We start from the raw sequence: 24,999 nt of genomic DNA on the forward strand, positions 1-24,999 counted from the left end.
TCAAGTATCTAGTATCAAAGTTTTCCCTCAGGCTAGGTTTGGCTAGTGATTAGTGGCAAATGTCATTAATTAACAAATTATGTTATTTGTTCATACTTAGATCTCAAAACAATATCACTAAGCAGTTAACTAAACATGTGCCTCCGTCAGCTATGATTGATGGTCGATTTCCTGGAGCTAAACACATGCCTAGAGTCATTAAGATTTATGAACAACAAAACATGCAAGTTATAAAGGTAAGACAAAGCATCCCCTACTTTCTACAAAATCAATCTCATTGTTACTTGTGAATTTAGTGTCTTTGTCTATTTTACACTAAATCATAATATTAGCTAGATGCAAACAACCTAGGGTGATCAATCCTAAGAAATCAACAATCTAACATGTTTAACCAGAGATTAAGAATTTGTTACTAGATAAAAATTGTTATGCATGCATGCCCTTTGGTTAACCTCGAAGTCTCATGTTACTATGTTATGGTTTAACTTCGATTAAACCATAACATAGTGACAGGAGACTTCGAGGTTTTTGTGACTAGGAAACTTGTTGTGCACTCTTCCTTGGGCGGCAAGTAGGTGGAGGCGGTAAGGAATTTCCTTGCCTTGCACTCCACTCTAAGAGGCTACTAAGAGGGTGGCGTGAAGTGGTGGACTGGCCTTTGAGGCCTTGTGTGTGCATGTGGATAGGTGGGCCGCCGTTCCCAGTGGGCTTAAGGTGTCGCCTCCTCTTGTGGGCTTTGATGGCCAGCCTTAAGTGGTGGTGCCTCTCTTATGATGGGCTGCAAGCCTTGTGGTGTTGTGAGGCCTTGTTCATACGTGCTTGTTGCCCTCTATTGTTGAGAGTAATGTGGAGTAATGTCTCATATCGGAAAACTAGAGCTTAGCATATGTGCTTATAAGTGTTGGGCCTCTCCACCCATTGCCAATTGGTTTTGGGTTGGATGCTTTAATTCTATCATGGTATCAGAGCTTGGTTATCCGCGTGTAAGGCCTAACGGTCACACGTGCTCCCACGTCACCTAATACAATTTGTTCACGTGTAAGGTTCAAAATATCGCCACACGTGCGGGGGCGTGTTGAGAGTAATGTGGAGCAATGTCCCACATCGGAAAACTAGAGCTTAGCATATGTGCTTATAAGTCTTGGGCCTCTCCACCCATTTCCAATTGGTTTTGGGTTGGATACTCTAATTCTATCATCTATTGGCCCAATGAGCCTCTCTTTGTCCATTCTTTCTTCTAGTATATTCGGAAGCCCAATTTCATCTCCAAAATTATACGTTTCAGTTCATTCTCTTCATTATGTCCTAAAAAACCTAAAAACACAAAAACCTACAAAAATATCAATTTCTTAGCAAGCCATGTGAGAGAATAATTGAATAAAAAGATGGCATAAAATATGTCTAATAGCTGCTTGCATTGTCGAAAAATATGTATGCTTGTGGTTAGCTAGTTGCTTAAAGGCTTGAACAAAGGTTGCCCACTTTAGATATTTTTCATCAGCTAGATAATATGTTATCTCATATTATCTCCTATTGATGAGGAAGTTAACACTCGGGGCTCGCCTCACATATAGGTCTTCATAGATATAAGAAGCATCAAGTACGTTTAGATTGTTGTTGGCCTCGGGCATACCAAAAAAAACATGTCATACCCAGAGGTCATACGAAGCCACGACCTCCAAAATGATGGTGGGTTGTGGGGAGAGAGGCGGGAGGGCTGGTGCTGGGTGGGAGCTGGTGCTGGGGGGGGGGACTAGTATTGGAGGGCTGGTGCAGAAGTAAAAGAAAAAGAAAAAGAAAAAGAAAGAAAGAAAGAAGAAGAAATGGTGGGGGTGGGGGTGGGGGTGGGGGTGGAGGTAGGGGTAGGGGTGGGGGGAAGTGTTATTTTAAATTTTTATTTAAAATATTAATTTGTTTTTTTAATATGTGGGGGAATAATGAAAATACTCCTGCCACGTCAGTAAACAACGGTTTCACAAACAGAAAACCAAACAGAGGTATTATTTTGACACAAAATGAAAGTTGAGATATTTTTTGAAAGTTTTCAAAGTTTGGGTACTAACTTGAAACATTATGTAAAGTTGTGGTACTAAAATGTAGTTTGCTCAAATTTTATTTAATTAAAAGGAATGGCTAGAGAGGCTCAAACTTATTAAAAAATGGCCAAAAATTATTTCCTACGTCAAGAATGGCTAGTTTGTTCAATTGAACAAAAGAAACTTCAATTGCAATGATACAAATTCAATGTCACTTTTCAATGATTTTGACAAAATAAGAAAGAATAATGAGATCATCAACGATCTAATGTGTGGACCCAAAAAATTTTTAGAGATAAATGTATAAACTCACAAAAATAGAATGACTCTAAACTCACTAGGCTCAAGCCGGCCTTGATCACTATATTTTTCCTTAGGTTTTCTAATTCAAATTTCACTTTTTAACTTCAAAATGCATTTATTACCTCAAGTGCAAATATTTTCTGAGTTCAAGACTTTTGAAAAATGATTATAACATAAAGATAATATGAAATCTAATGAAAGTGATTCATTTTTGCATGCCAAAATATTAAAGTAAAATATCATGCATAAAAGAAAGAAAATTAAATAAAAGCAAACTAACACTACAACAATAATTTGATTAAGACACAAGATCAACCAAGATCATGAACAAATTGTAAGAAACATTCATAAAAATGAGCTTTCACTCAAACAGACCTCACAAATATGTTTAATACGTGCTTGGAGACTCCATTCTTGATTTCAAAGAAGCTTATTAAATTAACCACATGACTATCAATCATGTTTAACTCAAAATTCTCCTCACTACCTGGTGGTTTCTCTTTAATGTGAGGCTCCAAAAAATTTTTGTGTTTTATTTTTGAGTTATTCTATTTTCAAAAGTTTATTTTGAGCCAATCGAAAAATAATATTCGTCGCTATGAATTTGTAGCATTTTTCAGAATTTTTTTCGAAGTCCAGTTGTATTTTTAACGAGTGTTTGAAGTTGGAAGAATGTAAGATTTCGAGTTGGTTGAGGTGGTGTGATTTCAACAATTGGATTTGCTTTTGATTCAATAGCTGAGATGTTGACACGTGTCTGGGCAGCTGGTGAAGATTGAAGAAAGATGTGGAGCTCAGTGGAAGCTTGTGGAAGCCACCACCGAGGGATCGATGGAGCCACCAAGGGCTCGGCAGCTCTAGCAAAGGCTTGTCAGTGATTCTATAATTAGCCTCCCAGTTTTCTCTTTTTTCTCATTTTATCTCTTCAACACCTCTTTTACTTTTTTTTTTCCTCCGTTCTCTCTCTTCTGTCGAGAGTTTTATGTAGTTCATTCCTTCGCCATCTGGCAAGCTAATGCAGACAACGTGAATCTCGTGCGGTGGTGGTGGTGTTGTGTACAAGCTGACTTAGGTTGCACGAAATCCAGGTGGGTGATTTCTTGTCTTGGTCTTGTTGTTAATGTGGCTAAACCAATGTTGTTTAATTTCCGTATTTTAATATGGACGTATGTTCGTGAATGAGTTGTATTTATAAATATGACTGAATTGTTTGAGTAGCATGATTTGGTTTTATACTATATGCCTATTTGAGATTACTATTTGGGATGTGTGATTTGGATTCTGATGAATCAGTTTGAGATACTAAAGTAAGCAGCTTAATTCGTGTACTTGATGGATGATTAAAATGAATTAGGGCACACTTTAAAGATTTCATATAATAACTTGTTTGATTAATGTGTGGCTCTACTTTTCATAATCGGACATTATAATCTGATTAAATAATCATTCAGCTATTATGATGATAAAAGTTTGTTTGAGAATTATATATTTTGATTGTGTGCATTCCTGAGATGTTGAGTTGTGCATCATGTTTATGGATTGCTATATGGATACGATTTAAGTACCAAAGTTGGATATGATAGCATGTTTAACTACTAGAGATGATCTATTTACTGAGTTGAATAGTAAATGATGGTTGACCATTATGGTCAAAATTTGACTTATTAAACAAGTCGCATGATTAATTATATTATTGTTAGTTGAAAGGTGAATCATATGTATTCAATCAATTGGTATATGTATTGGAATGATACATGTGATGGTTGTGATGGCACGGTAGTTGCTGGTTAGCCCTATTGATAGAATGGATTTGTTATGGTATTGTGGTGGCACGGTAGTTTCTGGTTATGCTATTTAGATTGAGTAGATGTGTGATTATACTCTGGCTATATTATTAAGCATTTGAATTGCCTAGATGGTTTCCATAATATTGTTAGAATACTCTGTTGTTAAGGTGATAGCTGCTGAGGTTAATTTACCTGCTTGGTACTGAGAAAATATGTAATTGCATATATCATTGATATTTTGTGATGAAACACGAAGGTCTAATTTATACAGAAGCTACAAGCTATTTTAAGTAACAGAATCTACAATCAAGCTAATTGTATTTACATCCTACAATTACTCTAGCCTAAGAGTTGACAAATCGCCAGAGGCTAGAATAGCTCTCAATCAGATCATGATAATTTCTTTCCTTTAACACTCCCCCTCAAGTTGGAGTGTGGATATTGATGACACCCAACTTGCCTAGATGCAAATGGAAAATAGGTGCGCGCAATGGTTTAGTAAATAAGTCAGCAACTTGTTCCCCTGTTCGAATATAGGCAGTCTTGATTTCTCCCCTCTGGATTCGCTCACGGATAATGTGACAATCAATCTCGATATGTTTTGTTCGCTCGTGGTACACCGGATTTGCAGCAATATATAAAGCGGCTTGATTATCACAAAATAGTTTTGCTGGTTGGGGATGATCAACATGCAAATCTTTTAGCAAGTACCGTAACCAACTTAATTCACAAGTGATTGCAGCCATGGATCGATATTCTGCTTCTGCGGACGAGCGAGCTACCGTGACTTGCTTCTTACTCTTCCATGACACTAATGATGTGCCCAGGAATATACAATAACCAGTCACTGATCGACGTGTAATGGGACAACGAGCCCAATCTGAATCACAGTAGCCAGTCAATTGTAAATTGCTTTGGGAAGAAAACATCAAACCTTGTCCAAGAGCCGCCTTGAGATATCGAAGAAGTCGATATGCTGCATCAAGATGGTGTCGTTGAGGGTCTTGCATGAATTGGCTCAAGGTGTTGACTGTATATGCAATTTCTGGCCTTGTGATTGTCAGGTAAATTAATTTCCCAACCAAGCGCCGATATTGAGTAGGTTCATGAAGCGAAGCACTACCTGTGGGTGTCAACACCAATTCAGCTTCCATGGGAACCTTTGCTGGCTTGGCACCAAGTAATCCAGCCTCCTCCAATATGTCCAGTGTATATTTGCGCTGGCAAATAGTGATGCCAGCCTTTGAACGTGCGACCTCGACTCCGAGAAAATATTTCAAGGGTCCAAGATCCTTAATCCGAAATCGACTGCTGAGGAATGCTTTGAGGTTATTGATTTCGACCTCATTATTTCCTGTAATGACCATATCATCAACATATAACAAGACAATAGTGAGAGAAGCACCTTTGACTTGAGTGAACAGAGAGTAATCAGCCTTAGATTGACAGAAACCAATGTCACAGATAGCTGAAGAGAATTCTCGAAACCAACTTCTCGACGCCTGTTTGAGACCATACAAAGATTTGTGAAGTCGACACACAACATTCTCCCCCTGTCGACAGAAACCCGGAGGGGGCAACATATACACCTCTTCCTGAAGATCGCCATGGAGAAAGGCATTTTGAACGTTCATTTGATGTAAAGGCCAGTGGCGAACAACAGCCACAGTCAACAAGCATCGCACAGAGAGAAGCTTGGTTACCGGTGCGAATGTTTCTTTGTAGTCGATGCCTTCACGTTGGGTGAATCCCTTGGCAACAAGCCGGGCTTTGTAGCGCTCAAGGGTGCCATCGGAGTGGTACTTGAGTTTGAAAACTCATTTGCAGCCGATGGGGCGCTGACCAGGCGGAAGAGGGACGAAACTCCAGGTGTTGTTTGCTTCGAGAGCTTGAATTTCATCTTGCATAGCCGCAACCCACTGAGGGTCCTGGCGAGCCTGATCATAAGTAGCTGGTTCTACCAGTTGTGAAATTTGGGAAACAAAATGGCAATACCCTGGAGATAAGTTGGAATAGGAGACATACCGGTGTAATGGATACCGAGTGCTGGACACAGATCGAGAGGGAGCCGAGGGCGTGAGCAAGACCGAATGATGAGCCACATAGTCTTTGAAATGAGCAGGTGGTTTGGTGGGGCGAGTAGAGTGACGGGTAGGTGGTAGAGGAGGTGAAGAAGCTGTGGTGGCGTCAAAGATGGGTGCGCCGAAAGGGAGAACGGTAGAAGGTAGATCGGTGGGAGCAAGCGCAGATGAGAGATCGGCGGTGTGGGTGTCGGGGGCTGAGGGGATCGGTGGTGTGGGTGTCGCATATGAGGATGGACTATGGGGCTGAGGGGATCGGTGGAGTGAATGGGTAGGAGTGATGGGGTCGGTTGGGTTGGGTGGAGAGTAGGGGGTGTTAGTTGGGCTGGGCTGAGATTGGGGGGTGTGATTTGGGCTGGGCAAATCTGGGTAGAGGGGTGTATTGAGAAGAGGTAAGATGGGAAAATCATTTTGGTCTGTGGGTGGTGAAGTAGTGTAAGGAAAAATATGTTCATGAAAAATGACGTCGCGGGAGTTGAAAATTTTGTGGGTGGCTAAATCATATACTTTATATCCTTTTTGGCCAAGGGTATAACCAAGAAAAACACAACGGCGAGCGCGGATGTCAAATTTGTGGGTGGGTGTGAGGTTGGTAGCATAACAAAGGCATCCAAAAACTCTCAAGTGTGTATAAGTGGGTGGTGTGCCATTTAAAATTTCGTAGGGGGATTTATGAGAAAGCAAGGGTGTAGGGAGGCGATTTATAAGGTAACAGGCAGTATGGACACTCTCCCCCCAAAATTGTAAAGGTAAGTTGGCTTGAAATCGAAGAGCACGACCCACATTTAAAAGATGTCTATGTTTACGTTCGACGACCCCATTTTGTTGTGGTGTGTAAGGGCAAGAATGTTGGAAAATGGTACCGCGAGAATTTAAATAAGAACACATGGAAAGAAATTCGCCACCATTATCAGCACGGAGAGCCTTAATGTCACGGTGGAATTGAGTCTTAACCCAAGAAAAAAATGATTTCAATAAGGTTGGTGTGTCGGACTTAAAATGCATAAGATGTACCCATGTGAAGCGAGTGAAATCGTCCACAATAGTGAGAAAATATCGTGTCCCAGAAGGTGTTTGAATTTTGTGGGGTCCCCAAATATCACAATGAATTAAATCAAACGGTGCAGTAGATTTAATAGCACTAGTAGTAAAAGATAATCGAGTTTGCTTTGCTAAGGGACAAATTTCACAAATATGGTTGGAATCAACCATTATTTCGGAATTATTTTTAGCTAACGAAAGTAAGGGTGCGGAGGAGGGATGCCCAAGGCGCCGATGCCAAAGACTAGCGTTGTGGTGAATATGGTTGGCAAGATGAGGATTTTGTCTTGGTGTAAGGTAATAGAGCCCATCAAAATGCTTGCCCAGGCCAATCACTCTCTTCGTATCCATGTCCTGCACAACACAAAAATCCGGATAGAATGTCACTATACATCGCAAGGCTCTTGTCAACTTACTAACAGATAACAAATTGACGCGGAACTTGGGTACATAAAGAACTTTATCAAGATATAAGTCAGGTGACAAGTGTACAGAGCCAATGTTTGTGATTGCCGCTTGTCCCCCATTGGGTAAACCAACAAAATTATGCTGAGTATGAACAACGTTGTGGGTTGGTGGTGAGTGAGAAATATGATCTGTTGCTCCGCTATCAAAAATCCAATATAGTGTCGAGTGTGGATCTTTGTGTACTAGATTGCATGTAGGAGAGAAAATACCTGTTGCATTTGCGAGTGGTGTACCATTACCGTTGCGGAGCATGGCAATAATCTGATTATATTCCTTGGTAGTAAAAGTGGGCCCGCTGGAAGTGATGGTCTCAGCAGGCTTGGTGGTCTCGGCATTATGGGCTGCTGGTGGTTTCTTGTTCCTGGGTTTCACATTCTTGCCATGCCATTTGTGGCCCACTGGGAATCCAATAATGTAATAGCACCGGTCCACCAAGTGTCCATCACCATCACAATAAGTGCACTTAAGAGGTTTGCGTGGGAATGAACTAGCAGAAGGGCTGGAGAACCTGTTGAATGACGACGGCACTGAGGAACGCTGAGCCTGCATCGCGTGAGGGTTCGGCCCCAATTCGCGGCGACTCGCCACATCCATCTGTCGTTCGTGTTGGAGAATGAGGCCATGGACTCGGCGTGTGTCAGGAAGCGGACTCAGCATCAAAATCGAGCCTCGTATGGTCGAGTAAGAATCGTTTAAACCCATTAGAAATTGCATAACCCTTTCTTTCTCTTCTCGTTCAGCAAGTCCTTTTAGACCTTCACAAGTGCAAGTGAATGGGTCATGATAAGATGCTAACTCGTCCCAAGAAGCCTTCATCTTGGTGTAATAGGCAGAAACGGTAAGCTGTCCTTGACGATTCTCGACAATTTCTTGTCGAATTTGATAGATCCTGGAATCGCTGCTTTGTGAGAATCGGTCTCTGAGATCGTTCCAAACCGCAGACGCGGTTTCGGTGTACATGATGCTGCCGGCTATATCTGAGTGGACTGAGTTAACAATCCACAGTGTGACCATATCGTTACATCTCTTCCAGACTGCATATTTTGCGTCCAAGAGATCAGGGGTTTGAATGGTCCCATTGATAAACCCAATTTTGTTCCTTGCGCTAAGACCCATACGCATAGCACGGCTCCATTGTCCGTAATTGTTTCCATCAAGAGCTTTGGAAACCAGGATCAGTCCTGGATGATTTGAGTGATGCAAAATATATGGATCTAAAAGATCCATGAACTTTTCAGATGATAAGGTGTCGGTTTTGGATGGTTGTTCAGTCAATGAGATGGGCTTAGATGATGCGATCATTGTGGTGGCTATGGTGTTTGTGGAAAGGCCTATTTGTTTTGGTCTGTGTAGAAGCTTATTGTGGCGGAAGCATAACAGAATCACCAAGATTGGTGCTCTGATACCATGAGAAAATATGTAATTGCATATATCATTGATATTTTGTGATGAAACACGAAGGTCTAATTTATACAGAAGCTACAAGCTATTTTAAGTAACAGAATCTACAATCAAGCTAATTGTATTTACATCCTACAATTATTCTAGCCTAAGAGTTGACAAATCGCCAGAGGCTAGAATAGCTCTCAATCAGATCATATTAATTTCTTTCCTTTAACAGGTACGATGAAAATGATTTGGATAAGACACTTAATAACCAGATTAATAAAAGAGTTGTTTCGTGTATTTATTAGTGAATTTAAATAAGTTAAGATACACTCTAGAGACTTCATGTAAGCTCTTGTTTGTTAAATGTGTGTGACCCTATTATATCTCATAATTGAATATCATAATTTGATTAAATAGGTACTCGATAAAGATGATTAATGTCTATTGGAGAACTATTGATTATATTTAGGCCAAAAGACGTTTTTTGTCCCTATACTATAGCTGAGTCACACTTTGGTCTCCATCATTTCAATTTGCATTTTCCAAGGACCGTGGTTCCATTAATGTCGCAATCAGGTGAAAATTGTCTACTTTAGAGCCAATCATATGGTGCCAAATCGGCATTTTTCATGTCGATTTTGACGGATTAGACCTGATTGCAATACTAATAGAAACACGGTCCTTAAAAAAAGTAAATTGAAATGACGGAGACTAAAGTGCGACTTAGTCATAGTACATGAATCAAAAACGTCTTTCGGCCTTAAATTTGTGTCCTTGTTGAGTCGTTTGAGCAGAAACACAAAGAATGGGCCATGTTGGGCAAAAATATAATTTGGTGTATGATTCTATTGAGAATGGTTTATGTTGATTGATTGATTTGTTGCCTATATTGCATGATGAATTGACATGTCAACTAAGTATGATAATCAATAAATAATAAATTGATTATGTGAATGATTATTATATATGCTGCTTAGATTGCATTAGAAGTTGACATGACATTGAGCATATCAATCATTATTGATATATTAACTACACTAATGATTTTTTAATGTTTGCACCACTAACTTGAGACAAAGGGTCATAAAGTGATGACCTTGGGTTCGATTCCCTAAATCCACCGGTGGGGTTTACTTAGCGAGTTGTGACTCCCCAGGGACGATTGTTTAATTTACATAACCGCGTGGTTACTACTTTTATAAGTAAGCTAGTTTGTTTTGATTAGAGTTGTTTTTGTATTTATTCAGCTCATTAATGTTCAAAATATGTTATTCAATATGATGATTAATTTATGTAATGTTGGAGGTTAGTTTAATCCAAAGTATTTGGTTTCTTATACGCTACTACATAGTTTATCTCTAATCCAACCTAGTATTTTGTTTTAAATTTCAGTCTTACATTGATTATTTGATTCTAAAAGCGGGTTTTCGGAGTTTGGTAATTCTTTCTAGAGTTGAATGGTCAATGTAACGTTGTAGCGTGCCCAAATCTTCCAGGTTGTGTTTTGAGGCGTGACATTTAATGTTAGAAATATTATAGTTATGAGTCATATTTCCAAAAAAGATGTGCATCAACATACGACCACAATGGATTAAGGCATCATAAATTTCAAGTCTAACTTCTCCCTTCATATCTTCAATGATCCACTCTACCACTTCCTTATGCTCTTTAATCTCATGCCTAAGCATACTTTCTTGAGTGTAATCCAAATTTGAAGTTATAAATACAGACAAGGTAATTGAAGAGTTTAAAATCTCATTCCTAAGTATAGCAGATAGTTGTTCTAGCTTAGGTGGTTTTATGATGGAAGGAAGTGGAGGAGAAAGGGGAATATGATCAACCATGTGGTTATGTCCATAAGAGGAATATAATTTAACAATGCATTGACCTCTTTAATTGATTATTCAAAGTCAAAATTACCACCAAAATATACTAAACACGCCTCAAGAGGATCCTCTAGACCAAATTGAAAGGAAGACTTTATCGCTAGATTCTCAATATGTAAACCTCATCAACATTCTTATTGTCTAGCAATTGCCTATCCATAATAAAAATGTTAAGGTCCATAGTCATATTGTAACTAACGATGGCCCAAGGGAAATTGCAGAAATCATTGACCTTTTCTGCAAACTTTAGAAACCGCAAGTCAATGTGGTTGCTCCTATGTCTCCCCAGCAAGACAAAGTTCACGAAATACAAAAGTCTCAAACAATATATGTCCTCACTGTCCTAGCAAGACATAAACACCAGTTCTAAATCCCCTCTGGTAAAGTGTTTCATCTTCCTAAAATATGTTGCCTTTAGTCTAGAACTGTTGTCCATCTCGTCCACGCTTCCATCAGGACTAAACTTAATAAGTGGTTTCTTGCCAAAGCGAAGGTCGGTAATAAGGGCAAACTCCTTCTTGCCAAACCTCGCCACCTGGCTGTTGGACAACATAATCACTATGTCTTCACCCTGGTCGTCTTCGTTGTGCCTTTAGCGAAACAGCAACAGGTGCAATACTTGTCCACTGAATTTAAGTTTGTCCTTGACCTCGAGGAAGTGACCAAAATAGCTGGTTCTGAACCTTTCCAGCTGATCATGGCTGAACACGTTCCTTATGTTCCTTAAGCACTCGTTGATCATTAACCTACAAGACATCCTCGCCTAGTGTGGATGACATTTGTGCTTGAGCTCATATCTTATGCCCACATCCATGTCATGTAAAAGGTTTTTAGATTATAAAGCAAATGTCAATTAATGGAATAGTGAAACATGTGTAGGCAATTTAAAGCTATAAATAAAAAAGGTCATTTTCATATACAAGTCTAGATACTGGTTGCAAGGTCCTGCATCACCTGCAACAGTAGGGCATGGGCATGGAGAGGAAAGGGTGATGGACCGATCGATGCAGTGGGGCTGTTTGGGTTTAGGGCATGGGGTTGGTTGGGGGCGTGTGTTGCATAAGAAGAAAAAAAGAAGGAAGAAAAAGAAAGTGTGGGGCCGGTTGAGGTGGGATGGGGAAAAGTCCAATTTACCCTAAAAAAATATCATGTGCACATCACGTGATGTAAATTGACAATAATTGAACGTACTAAAATTGACGGAAATGACCAACTTGGGCCATGTTACTGAGTAACTGGATCTATCTGGGATAAAATTTAATTCATGTACCAAGTTGGGAAAAATGTAAAAATAAGTGGATTAATGGTGCATTTTTCTCATAATTTAAAACACAGGGCATGATTTTGTAAACCCACATTTTTTCGTCAAATTCAGAATAAACTTTTGTAAACACACATTCTCTCAAAAACCCTTAAAAATTCGATTATGAAAAAATTTCTCTCATAAATCCTAAATAATTCGACATACTTTGGGCTGAATCAGTGACCTTATTAATAGAAGAATACATAAATCGTTTTCAAATCAGATTGATCATACTTGGTATGTTGATCGGCTTCAGGCTCCAGGCTCCAGGCTGAGGGATATATGTTGATCAGAGAGAATGAATGGGTGAAGGTCGATAGAGTTATGAATAGACATACACACTGTCTACATATGACTATTACATGGAGGGTATTTTTGTCCGAAAATGGACCAAAGAGCTATAAAAGATAAAAGGGAGAGGGAAGAGTTAAAAAAGATAGTGTTTGATTAAAAAGGGCTATTATCTGAAATCTCCCATATATATATTTATGTAATATACTTGCCAATTTACATGAATTATAAATACTATTTATATTCATAGATTGGTTATCATCCCCTTATATGCAGTTGTGATTATGTACTTGGATTGACCATAATCAATTCTTTTTAATACTATTAATGTAATTTCCTAACAAAGATGAGGAATACAATGAACCCAACTGTATAAGGCAGTATATACATCCATTTCAATATGTCAAACCAATAAACTAAATCACACAGCTTTGAATAAAAACTTTTATATAAGGTCAACATTCATGGGGTACATATTCACTATTAGAAGGCTGCACAAATTCACATTTTACATACCAAAAACTTATGTTCTTTAACACTTCCCACCTCCACCATATTTTAATACCAAAATTCCTATAGTAGAAGGTTCAAGAATCAAACTAACTTATACCTTTGTAAGCTTGAAGCTTTAACAACCAGCTTCCGATATTTCGAGGGGGTTCTACAGTTAGCATACACCTGTATACAATTACTTAATATCCCTTTCAACTGATCTCCATAATCAACAAACATAATATTTCACATTATGAAGCTATAATAAGATGTTACTTCATATTATATTTACAAAAAATAAGTACATCAGCCATCATTTTTCATTGATCATTCTTACCAGCGATGTCTGCCAAAGCTTGTAAGGCAGACCCCAAATCCAAGAAATCATATTGTGCTATTGCATTGTTAAGTTCCACAACAACTGTCTCTTGTACAACTGACTTAAAAGCGCTATCCAATGCTACCTTATGGTTGGCTAAAGCTGCTTCATTGTCTCGCTTCATTTTTTCTTGCTCATCTTGTAGCTTCTGCATCTCCAATTGAGCTTACTCTCTAATCATTTGCATTCCTAACTCAGCTTTATCAGCACGCTTGCGTTGCTCTTCACACGCCACTTTAATTAGCTGCACTTCTTTTGATATGCCTCGTTGTTTTGTTATAACACTTGGTACATCAGGCCAAGTAACCCCATCACTGTATTCTCTTACCTGATTCATCTTCTTAGGCCCTAATACTTCAGCATACATGTCGTGCATTATCCCTTCATTAATCTCTATCTCATCTACCTCTCTTAGTTCAATCGTTTTTTCAAACTCGCCATGTCACCCAACAAATAATAACTTTCAACATTTCTTCTTCACTATGACGTACATATTATTATATATTTTAAATAATATTCCTCTAGTTATGTTGATACAGTTTGGTTAAAGTAAATAATTGTATGAGTATTCTTACTATAATCCGCCCTGATTCTTCATCCATTGGGACCATCTCTTTTCCTTGAGTGTGAGTTATCTTGAAGAAAGTATAACGATCTAGTTCATTTCCATGCTTCATCAACTGTCATAACCGTTTTCAAAACATGAATATGAACATTAATTTTTCCTTAGAAACTCTTATATATACTTTTACTTATTTAAAGCGGCTTTCATACATATATACATCACAACCCAACTTCATTTGGCTACAGTCTATGAACTTCACCATTAAAACGCAGATAGGTTATTCCTATTGTACCAACTGTCATTTTGCAACCATCATAGTGTGTATACTTTTTCGTCATCCACCTTTTTCCTATCATACCTCATCAAACAACAATCTGTATAATATGTTACAATTATATTATAGAACTATTAATCTACCTCTATTGCCTACTTTTTAAGTAGACCACACACATCTACACGGTTACACTAATTATTCATCCTTACAAATTTCTAACGTAACAATTATTTGTCATAATCTCAGTGAAACTACTCAATTTATTAACCCGTTCATGCAAATATTTAGTTTTGACATGCAATGTGGATGCATGTACAACCTAAACATGCATGCTAATCTATTTTAATCCTATATTCAACTTCCAATGTTACTCTAACTTACGTATTGATATCGGATACATGCAAAGCTCCTTGTTCCCACTGTGTGGCTCATCTTTAATACTCCTCTATTTGTTTAATTTGTTTGTTGTCGAACTCTTCTGCATTATTCAGCTGCAAATTTAGTAAGTCAATTGGTTGATGATTTTTTTTACTATAACATATATGTACTACATTTTTACTATAATGAAAAAGAGATTAGAGTTATGATATTTCCGTTTGCAAATACATGAATACAGAGTTTGGAGTTGGACATTGTTTAATGCCTATGCATATTATTCACTATAGTAAATGTGATATTTACATAAATAATATATAAATCATTAACATAAAATAACACAAATTATATTATATATCAATAGGATATAATGAAAAGTCACAATCCATTAGTATGTGAAAAAGGTAGATTGAGCGTGGTCAAGTGACACATAACATTACACATAGGGAATTATAAAGCAAAAACATAAGCTAAGAGCAGTCAATAGCAAGATGAGACATTTAACTAATTAAAGGTCCTCATATTGTCGCATTTTGTCCCAAAACTAAAGGCTGGAAAAATGGGAAACTTGAAGTGGGTAGTACTTAGCTATATGATAGTACCCCCCCTCCAATTACTGTAGATAAATATGCAAAATGAAACTACAAACCCACTATAAAGACTGCAAACCCTTCGAAGGACCTAGGTCAGTGGACATACTAGTGTCATAAGTATCCTTCACAATACGTAGATATGTACAGGGTTGGAAAGAATCCTCCATGCTAAAGTAGGAGACATCACTTTCATAAATGTCTTGCACAACTTGTTGAGACAAATGGGAGCCCAAATCTTTGTCCTCATTATGAGTAAGATGATCTGTAGTTGGGGGATTAGGATACAAATGATCCATAGGGCGAGCATTAAGCATATCACTGTACTAGTCACAACAATCCTAACCTCTAATATATGAGTACATCCCACAATGGGTTCCACACTTGTACTTTTTAGTACCATTAACCTTCCTTGCGTTGCTAACATAAGAAACCCCTAATTCACATGCCACAATATTTGCACACTTTACAGTGTTATATAAATATGAACAACCTGAACGGTAATCATATATTACCTTTGGAGAGTCGGTTGTATGAAGCAGGATACCAAAGCAGTTGGGTATAGCTTGTGGGAGAGGAGACAAGTTTTCCTTCAATGGTTGAGGTGGTACACCATACTGGTTATCACATGGTTGAAGAATACCGCCAAAATCTTCTATATCCATTACTTCAGGCATCATGACGGTGGTGGGAGCCAAGGGTTTGGAATGTCCCCAAAATAGTTTGCATCCACACTAGGCAGCACATTGGGGCCCATGCCAGGAAGATCATAAAGATCATGAAAAACAACATCACCATCATATCAAGGGCAGTAAATCTACAACAATGGATTAGGGGGAGTGATAGAATATGTAGAAAAATTGGAAGATTGAGAATAAGTAGAACGAGGCTTCTCTCCCAACCAAATAGGTGGGAACATGGGAGAAATATGAGCTACATGATAGAATGGTGCATTAGGGGAGTCAAAAATATAGTCATCAAGTGGTTTAAGTTTGCCAACCAAATGATCAGTGCTAGGTTCAGCAATATGGACAGTTTGTTGCTTAAGTGGATAAGGACCAAAAGGTCCCTAATTAAAGGTTGATGGCTTCCACATCCTCCTCCTCCTTCCCCTTCCCCTGCGCCCTCCTAGACCCACCCATCCTCCCCTACCATCCCCTCCTTCTTCCCCTTCCCCTACGACCAACTGGCCCTGCCAAACTTGACCTCAACTTCTTCCTTTCCCCCCACGACCACCCACCCCGGCGACCACCCCTCAACATTTTACAAAAAAAAAAAAAAAAAAAATGCAGGTTCTGTGGATGGCCGAAAATGTGATTTTCATTCGATAGTCATTTTTTGATTGCCGAAAATGTGGGTTTGGTTCCCACCAACATCCAAGATCCGTTAGACATGTACCCACTGAACTAGTTGCAAAGTTTTTTGGAAGAGAGAAAGAAGAGGAGGTGGGTCGGGTTTGGCAAGGGCGGTGGGTCGCGGGGGGATGGGAAGAATGAGGGGGTGGCGAGGGGAGGAAGGAGGATGAAGAGGTGTGTTTGTAGAGAAAGGCAAAAAAGAAAGAGATGAGATAGGGTGTGTTTGTCTTTTCACTTTGGTGTTTTTAGTTTATTTGATTTTTTTTATAATAGGGGTGTGCAAATAGCACCCTTCAAAATAATAATCTCTATTACTAGTTGGGTCATTAGGTTCAATTTCCCTATTTTATAAGAATAGTTCGGTCTAACATAGTTCAACGTAATAAACTGAGCCTTTATCCGATTGTTTGAGATTTTGGGCTTTCAACAGGTAAGGCCTTCTACAACAGCTGCCGAAAAGGTACGCTGTAACTCATTTTGGGTGTATTATGAGTTTTTTGAACACCTATGGGCCGAAAATGGTATACCCAAAAGTCAAAAGAGAAACCCAAATATGGGTGATCAGGAAACCCAAACCCAAACCCAAAAAACTTTTTGGGCCCACCACTTAAGTGTGTCATTTGATGGAGAGTAGCCAACACAATCCCTACAAATGGGGCTAGTGTACTAATGGAGATGGAAATATGAATGCACATTGAAGGATGGTGGAGATTTCTTGTCTGTTGCAGATGAAGGGCTGGGTTTGAAAGGCCAATGACTCTTTTTTTTCCTCTGCATCCAGCGACTCACAGTTTTGGGCTATTGCAAATCAATGGCCCAAATCGCTCTCTCTTATTAAAAAAAAATTATACAAAATAAAAAAAAATGTCAAAAAATTCCCTAAAAAATTTAGAAATTTTTTTAAAATCTCCCTAATTTTATAACGGCTAGTACACAAAAAATTCTATATATACCTCATTCTTTTTAATTTTTTCTTTATATCCTTCTCTCTTTTGCACAATATTTTCATTAAACTTAGTGAATTTAATATGATTAAAGGTCTTGCTTGGTCCACAAATGAAGATCAAGCTCTCACTAGAGCTTGGCTACAGAAGTCTCCAAATGCATTGCTTGGTGCGAATCAAAAAATAATATTTTTTAGGAGCAAGTCTTCGTGGTTTTTCAGCGTAATTTGGACACACCAACTATATGGAAGGTTGGCAGAATTAAATTGCGGTGGGCGGACATTGCGCGCGTTTGCAACAAATTTATGCGGCGTTAATGGAGGTCAAAAGGAAGCGTCAACGCGGTGCGAATGAACAAATGGTGGTAAGTTTTATTTTATCAATGTATATATTTAATTGTATGACATATGATGTGCCACTATTGTGTAAAGCGGGACCTAAAACTCTCAATACCCAAAGACCTAGACCTAGTTCCATGCATTTGTGGGAAGGGCATTCAACCATGCCCCGATTGTGAAGCTAAAGCAAATATCTCATATTCCTTTAATTATAAGAATGTTTACGTGAATGACCGTGAGTTGCTCTACTTGTGGGAACCACTAAAGACCGTCGTTGTTATAGTCTATTTATGTCTTCATTCTAGTATTTGGTTGAGCGGCCAATCTTGTTTCGTTTATCGTTAAGTTATGTATTCATTTATCATTCGTATTGTGAAATGAAATAAATTTTAGTGTGTTTAACGTTTTTATGATTTTTAAAAATTATATTAATATTAATATAATTTTGAAGAGCTAATTAAAATATTAATAATGATATAACATTCATAATAAAATAAAATTATAAATTTTAATTTAATGAGTACTTAATCAAATTTATACATAAATTAAATAGATGAAAAATAGAGAAATTTATTTTGGGTTTCAGCAGCATTGGTGATGGTGATGCGTACTCAGACCCAAATTCTGAAATTCTATTTAAATGTCCAAAATAGGTTTTTGGGTTTGGGTTTCAGTTTGAGTTTTATTGTTGTAGAAGGCCTAACAGCGTCAAAAAGCTCTCCTTTGACAATTTGACAGATTTTCCAGAAAAAACAGTGATAAAGGAAAAGGGGTCACTTGAAACAGAGACAAAGACAGAGAGAAAGAGGGTGATAGAGAGAAGATGATGACATACGCAGCCTCAGCTTCAAGCCTTCTGTGCTTTAACAATAGCGTATCAAAATCCCAAGCGCCGATTTTACCCATTTTGAAGAGCACTGGTCTTAATAGGAGTAGCACTGGTATCAGTTGTGGTAGAAGAATAAAAGGCGTGGGTGTAATTAAGGCCTTGAAAAGCTCGTCGTCTACTAGACAGACCTTGTCGAGCAATTGGGATTTCTACTCAGCGAATACTTCAGCTCCACGGGTTCCCAGATTCGAAGAGCTCGATACCACCAATATGCTTCTGCGTCAGAGAATTATCTTTCTGGGTTCTCAGGTTTTTCCTCTCTCTCTCTCTCTCTCTCTCTCTCTCTCTCTCTCTCTCTCTCTCTCTCTCTCTCTCTCTCTCTCTCTCTCTCTATTCATAACTATTTTATTTTTGATTGATTTTTTTATATATCAATAATTTCCTGAAATTTTTGACATGGGTTTTTCTGTTTCTAGTTAATTTGCACTCTTTCCTGTTTGTCGAAAGTTAGTACGTGAAAATGTTTAATGGATTACTCTCTCTGTATGTGTGGTGTTTGTTTGTTTATTGTTTTTTCTTATTGTTAGATGTCTAAATTCATAAAAAGGAAACATTGCTTTGTTAAACTTTGCTTCTTTTGTCACTGATGATGGGCAGGTAGATGACATGACAGCGGATTTGATCATAAGCCAACTTCTGTTTCTAGATGCTGAAGACCCAAAAAAAGACATTAAATTGTTTATCAATTCACCTGGTGGCTCTGTTACTGCTGGTAGGTTTAAAAATATATTCAATATGTTTGATCCTAGCTCCTCTATTTATTGTTTATTGTTCTTACACTTCCTTGATATTGGAGCTAACAAAATTTACAACTGAACTACAAAATTTTATTACATAATAGGTAAACCAATTTACATTTGTAATGTAAAGTCAAGCATGGGCGTGCAAGATAAATAGTAAACAGGGAAAACAGCATTCCCTGAAGCCATGCTTTGGTATCGAGCACAAAGAAATACATGCATGATTATCCATTGTTGTTGCAACATGCTGCATGAATAAAAATTTAATAGAGAGCACTGTAAGGATTTTTTTTTTTTAAATATTTTGGGGAAACTCCGCTGGGCTCCATCCCAGCCACCGCCTCTCTTCGCCACTGTTCTTGGGATATGACTTTTTGTTGGATCAAAGTTTTTTTTATTTAAAAAAAGTTGGTCTTTTTCTTCTTTATTGTTCTTACCAATTTGCGGCTGCATGTAGGAATGGGAATATATGATGCAATGAAAATGTGCAAAGCAGATGTTTCAACTGTTTGCCTGGGGCTTGCTGCTTCTATGGGTGCATTTCTCCTTGCTTCTGGTACAAAAGGAAAGAGGTTCTGCATGCCCAATGCAAGAGTGATGATCCATCAACCTCTTGGAACTGCTGGAGGCAAAGTAAGTTCTTGTTTTTTGGTTATCTTTGTGGATTTCCATCTTCATTGATGGTAGTTGTAAATCCTAATTACATGTCTATTTCATGCATTATTGATTATATTAAAATATCCTAAAGTATCATTCAAAATTTCATGTTTTAAAGTGAATTTTCGGTTGTTTCCATAATTTTTACCCATATTTCCATAAATCTGCTGTTCCACGTTACTGATATTTTTATCCTTGGTTCCTTTGAATGTATTAATATTGTTGCTATTTTGTGTTTCTGGTACTAAGTTATCAATAATCATTTAATTGTTTGGGATGAATTTAAAAACATAGCTCACCTGAGACTGAGCATGGTTTGAGACATTGTCTCTGAGGGTAGTTCAAACATCTTTCATAACTGTTTAAAAAGAATATGAAGACATAAGGAGAACAAGAATTCTTATTGCTACTTAGAGTGAGATGTTGAAGAATTGTGGGATAGAGTAGTGTTTTGGTCATCCCTTTGGGCATCTGTTACTAGTGACTTCAGGGGTGTATATCTATTCGATATAATTTTAGATTGGAGGGCAGCACTTAGATAAATGGATTATGCTTTATGAGACCTAATTCTATGTTTTTTCGTTTTTTGATCTTTTCTCTCATTAATGGACATCTTGTCCATTGTGTGTATTGTTCTGAGTTTTGATCAATAAAAAGTTTCTCTCTTTTCAAAAAAAAAAAAAAAAAGAGTGAGATGTAAACCGTTAATCTAATATTCAGACAGACAGAGTCAACTAATTGGTCCTGGAAATTAGCACTAGAAATTAGCTACATTAAATTCTGGTGATTAGCCTTAAAATAAGATGCCAGCCTTAACACGTGCCAATACCCTCTATCAATGACACCTTTCCCTTAAGATAGAGAGATGTCAACTGCTCCCAGTTTCCTACAAATACAGCTGAAATGTGAGAAGAGATCTCAGTGAGAAAAGATCTGAGGCGAGATCCGAGTAAGACGAGAACTGAGATGAAATCTCAGTGAGAGAAAAGTACTGAGACAAGGTCTCAACAAGACAAGAATGGAGATGAGAATATTTAATGATATCCATTGCATAGTAGCGAGAGATAAGTTGTCTACACTTTCTTTTTGGCAAAGAATATGAAGACATAGTGAGAAGAAGATAACTCTTATTGCTATTTAGAGTAAGAGATGTACACTGTTTATATAATATTCAGACAGACAGAGTCAATTAATTAGCGTTAAAAATTAGCTTAATCAAATGCTAGTGATTAGCCTTAAACTAAGCTGTCAGCCTTAACACATGCTAATAGCCTAACAACAATAACTTCATTGCATAGTTTGACTTTTATAAGAATGCACGGTTGCCTTTTTATTTGAGATTTGTAACTTTCTGTTTACAGTTGTAATTTATACATTTTTATTTTATAGGTAATATAGGATTAACCTTTGTAAAGGAAAATTCTATTCTTGAGGTTACCGAAATTCAATGAACTGCAAATCTGTATATGTTCTTTTGGAGATGGTTTTACTTTTATCCTATTAGGACTTCCACGGAAATGTGTAATTATTTGCCACATTTAGTGGAAAGAGCTGTATTTAAAGATAGCCCGACTTGTTTACTTTTTGTTATATGTTTGTCTTGTTCCCATTGAAATTTCACCTTGTTAGGTGGTTGCATTTCCTACCTGAGTCTGGCTAGGTGGTTGTGTACACTTGTCTTCGGCTGCCTTCTTTTTATTGAATAGGTTTCACTTGTTATTTGTAACCCTTTGTCCCCAAGTAAGATTATATGTGCCAGTAAGTGATACATGAAGATCGTAACTAGATAAGAGAATGACTTACCTTTTTGATGCTTATGTATGCCTTCTCATGCTTATGAAAGAATTCCTCTATTTGTTAAATGTTTTTTTCTCTCTTTTTGCCCCCTTCGAGAAATAAAGTACAATTAAAAGGGTGGCGCATTCCAAGTACACAGGGAGCATAAAGGGGTTTAAAAACAAATTAAAATTGTAAAGAAGAAACAAAATCAATATAATAAATAAACTGTGACAAAAAGGTCATCCAAGAGAACAGAAAACTCCAAAAAGTAGCCTTAATATCAAACAAAGTTTCCTACAAAAGTTTGAAAGTTTCTCTCCCTCCATAAACACCAGAAAACACAAACAAATAAGTTAATAACTTACCTAATTGCTTTATGTCCCCACTTAACACACAGCTGAGATCCCAAAAGTGCCAAAACAACCCACAGAAAAACCCATGTTATCAGCAAGGAGAAAACAGAACTCCACAAACCCCTTGCCGTATGACAATGCAGTAAAAGATGTTTACAGATTCCACAGAACCTTAACACATACATGACCAACTAACAAACACTCCTCCCTTCTTTATAAATTATCATTCATCAAAATTTTCCACCGAGCAGCTGTCGAGGAACCTTCAAACACCAAATCCCCTGCCAAAGGAAAGAGGACTTCTTCAAGCCCAAAAGCCCCCAGCAAAAGGATTTCACTCCAAAATTCTGGCCACAAGCTATTCTCTACTTGCTAGAATCCTCCCCAATCCATGCCATCTCTATAGCTGAGTAGTGAGTCCTTGTGTTTGCTCTGCTAGGAGTCAGTTTGGATCAGCCCTGATTTGCTTGAGGTTTCCCCTGGTGCAACAAAATTAAAGCAGAATGCCCATTTCTTGCTTTGATGTGAGGATTTGGCTTGTGATTGGTGAGCTTTTCCCCTTGCTCCAGTTATTCAGGTGATGCCTTGCCATAGAGTGGAAAACTATCAAGGCGTTGAACATTTTCGTCTAGAAAAATATGGTTATTTTTTCTTTTATTTTAGATGTCTATATAAATACAAAATAAAAAGATATATTATACCAGAAAATATACTTTCATAAATATGGTTATACTAGAAAAGGTATGCTCAGATGTTTGTGAATGCCTATATAGATTAAAAAAAATAAAAATACAAAGATATATTGGCACATTCTCATGTTTTTTATTTTGGAAGTTGACATGTCGAATATAACGTGTACATGTTGATAGACAGCACTCGTGTCCATATCCTCAAATCATAGTATACAGATCATGACATTCTAATTATGGTGGATATAAGGTTCTGCTCGCCTAAAAAAAAAAATTGGATATAAGGTTATTGTTGGGTCAGCTAAAGCCCTTGTCTGGTTTTTATTTTGTCACATTTTAGACTTCTAACTGTAGTTTTGCTTTTTTCCTGTGGGTAGACTTGAATACTGGATTGTCTGTTGACCCTGTACTTTTGTATTCTTTGCTATCCACGCCCAATATCTTTATTCATTGAAAAGTAGGGAGAAACAGCGCTATTTCACTTAAAGTACGTGTCAAGTACGCAGTTTTTGTAAGTGGAGTGACTTTTGTTAGTTCTTCAACTTGGGTAGCCTTGTGTTGTGATAAGTATTTTTATATTGCCATTTATTTCCTTCTAAGGGCTGATGAGTACATTAGTTGTTTCCAAACAGAACTATACTACATTGGTTGACTATCCTCCTTGATCAAAGAAAAGTGTACTTAAAATCAATTTCATCAAGTCATACAAAGTAATCAATGTCTTAGATTATGTATCTGACAAGTTCTAGTGTCCTTTATGATGATTAAACTTTTGGATTTAACTTCAACATATTAACGCATACATTAATTATGTCATGGAGGAGTTCAGTCGCTCTTTTTTTGTTTTGTTTTTCTTCCTGGCTAGAATACATGCAATGTTGAAAATAAAACTAGAAAAATCCTAATTTTTGTTCACACAGGCTGACACATCTATTGGTGGTTCATAATCATGACTTACCTTTCAATTTTTACATGTGAATTCAGGCAACAGAAATGGGTATACGAATTAGAGAAATGGTGTACCACAAGATTAAATTGAACAAAATATTGTCAAGAATCACAGGGAAGCCTGAAGAGCAGGTTAACCATCAATTACTATTTCTTTCATTATCAATTTTACAAGTTTATTTTTTGTTTTGTTTTAATTATTTTGCTATTTCAGGTTGAAATAGACACAGACCGTGATAATTTCATGAATCCTTGGGAAGCTAAGGATTATGGGTTAATTGATGTAGTTATTGATGATGGGAAGCCAGGCTTAGTTGCACCAATTGGAGATTCCACACCTCCGCCCAGAACAAAAGTGTGGGATATGTGGAAAGTTGAAGGTAGCAAGAAAGCAAGAAAGAATATGCCCTCAGAGTATAAAATTTCGGATAATGGATATAAAGAGAGTGAAGGGAGCGACAATGAGAGAGGTGCCGAGAGGGAAAAGGAATCACCTTCAACTCTATGAGACATGAGGCGGAGACTCGTCTGTTTTCTTTTACCTCTGGTTAATTTTTTTGGTCCATTGGGTGAGACACCCATGATCTATCCTATTTCTAACAATTTCTCCTGGTTTATTTGATTATGTTGTAGTGTTCATCTATCAGGATAGTCTTGTTCTGTAAATTACTTGTAATTAAAGCTCTGTTGGAGGATTTTCATATTTCTCATTTGTACCAGCTATCATTGGCCTCTACTCTATTGGGTAGAGACCGTAGAGTTGGCTAAGGAAAAGGGGCAATTTCGTTAAAATATTTAGCCAGAGGATTCAATCATGGGTTTGTTAAAAGGCTTGATTGATTGTAGTCATGTCCTTCCTTGATAATAATCAATACTAGGTATATTAAATTGACTATCTCATACACAAAAAAAAAAAAATTAACCATCTAGTTGATTATAAATGCCCTTTGGTTCATTATTATATAGAAAGCGATGGAATCTTTAATCCTTTTCTCACCGCTTGAAGTAATCTGACGGGCTTAAGATTTGATTGCATATTGTAAATTT

The 24,999-nt window shown here is 37.5% G+C and overlaps 3 protein-coding genes across 3 annotated transcripts; 1 reads left to right on the forward strand and 2 right to left on the reverse strand.

The window, feature by feature from the left end:
- Window positions 1–7,466: 7,466 nt before the first annotated feature.
- LOC147283675 (uncharacterized) lies at window positions 7,467–8,853 on the reverse strand. Its single transcript, XM_086245423.1, has 2 exons — window positions 7,926–8,853; window positions 7,467–7,602 (listed from the first exon to the last, which is right to left on the reverse strand). The coding sequence occupies exons 1-2, from the start codon at window positions 8,836–8,838 to the stop codon at window positions 7,559–7,561; spliced, it is 957 nt and encodes a 318-aa protein (XP_086101549.1). The 5' UTR covers window positions 8,839–8,853; the 3' UTR covers window positions 7,467–7,558.
- A 2,238-nt stretch (window positions 8,854–11,091) lies between these two features.
- On the reverse strand, window positions 11,092–11,748 carry LOC147283676 (uncharacterized). The gene is made up of 3 exons (XM_086245567.1): window positions 11,594–11,748; window positions 11,404–11,530; window positions 11,092–11,334 (listed from the first exon to the last, which is right to left on the reverse strand). The coding sequence occupies exons 1-3, from the start codon at window positions 11,746–11,748 to the stop codon at window positions 11,092–11,094; spliced, it is 525 nt and encodes a 174-aa protein (XP_086101693.1).
- Window positions 11,749–18,575: 6,827 nt separating this feature from the next.
- On the forward strand, window positions 18,576–24,660 carry LOC147283677 (ATP-dependent Clp protease proteolytic subunit 3, chloroplastic-like). Its single transcript, XM_086245422.1, has 5 exons — window positions 18,576–19,035; window positions 19,384–19,498; window positions 19,984–20,159; window positions 23,989–24,084; window positions 24,167–24,660. Exons 1-5 carry the CDS (start codon window positions 18,721–18,723, stop codon window positions 24,458–24,460), a joined length of 996 nt encoding a protein of 331 aa, XP_086101548.1. The 5' UTR covers window positions 18,576–18,720; the 3' UTR covers window positions 24,461–24,660.
- The last annotated feature ends 339 nt before the right edge of the window (window positions 24,661–24,999 follow it).

This window comes from Dryas octopetala, chromosome 5 (genome assembly GCF_963921425.1).
Source record: "Dryas octopetala chromosome 5, drDryOcto1.1, whole genome shotgun sequence".
In the NCBI taxonomy this organism is placed as follows: domain Eukaryota; kingdom Viridiplantae; phylum Streptophyta; class Magnoliopsida; order Rosales; family Rosaceae; genus Dryas; species Dryas octopetala.

Coding starts and splice junctions, on each gene's coding strand:
- LOC147283675 (XM_086245423.1), bottom strand. CDS start 8,838: ATGCGTATGGGTCTTAGCGCAAGGAACAAAATTGGGTTTATCAATGGG. Junction 7,603..7,925: donor ACCACTCGCAAATGCAACAG/GTATTTTCTCTC, acceptor TGTGTTGTGCAG/GACATGGATACGAAGAGAGT.
- LOC147283677 (XM_086245422.1), top strand. CDS start 18,721: ATGATGACATACGCAGCCTCAGCTTCAAGCCTTCTGTGCTTTAACAAT. Junction 19,036..19,383: donor TTATCTTTCTGGGTTCTCAG/GTTTTTCCTCTC, acceptor GATGATGGGCAG/GTAGATGACATGACAGCGGA. Junction 19,499..19,983: donor TGGTGGCTCTGTTACTGCTG/GTAGGTTTAAAA, acceptor GGCTGCATGTAG/GAATGGGAATATATGATGCA.
- LOC147283676 (XM_086245567.1), bottom strand. CDS start 11,748: ATGTCTTGTAGGTTAATGATCAACGAGTGCTTAAGGAACATAAGGAAC. Junction 11,531..11,593: donor CAAGTATTGCACCTGTTGCT/GTTTCGCTAAAG, acceptor GTTGTCCAACAG/CCAGGTGGCGAGGTTTGGCA. Junction 11,335..11,403: donor ACAACAGTTCTAGACTAAAG/GCAACATATTTT, acceptor ATGTCTTGCTAG/GACAGTGAGGACATATATTG.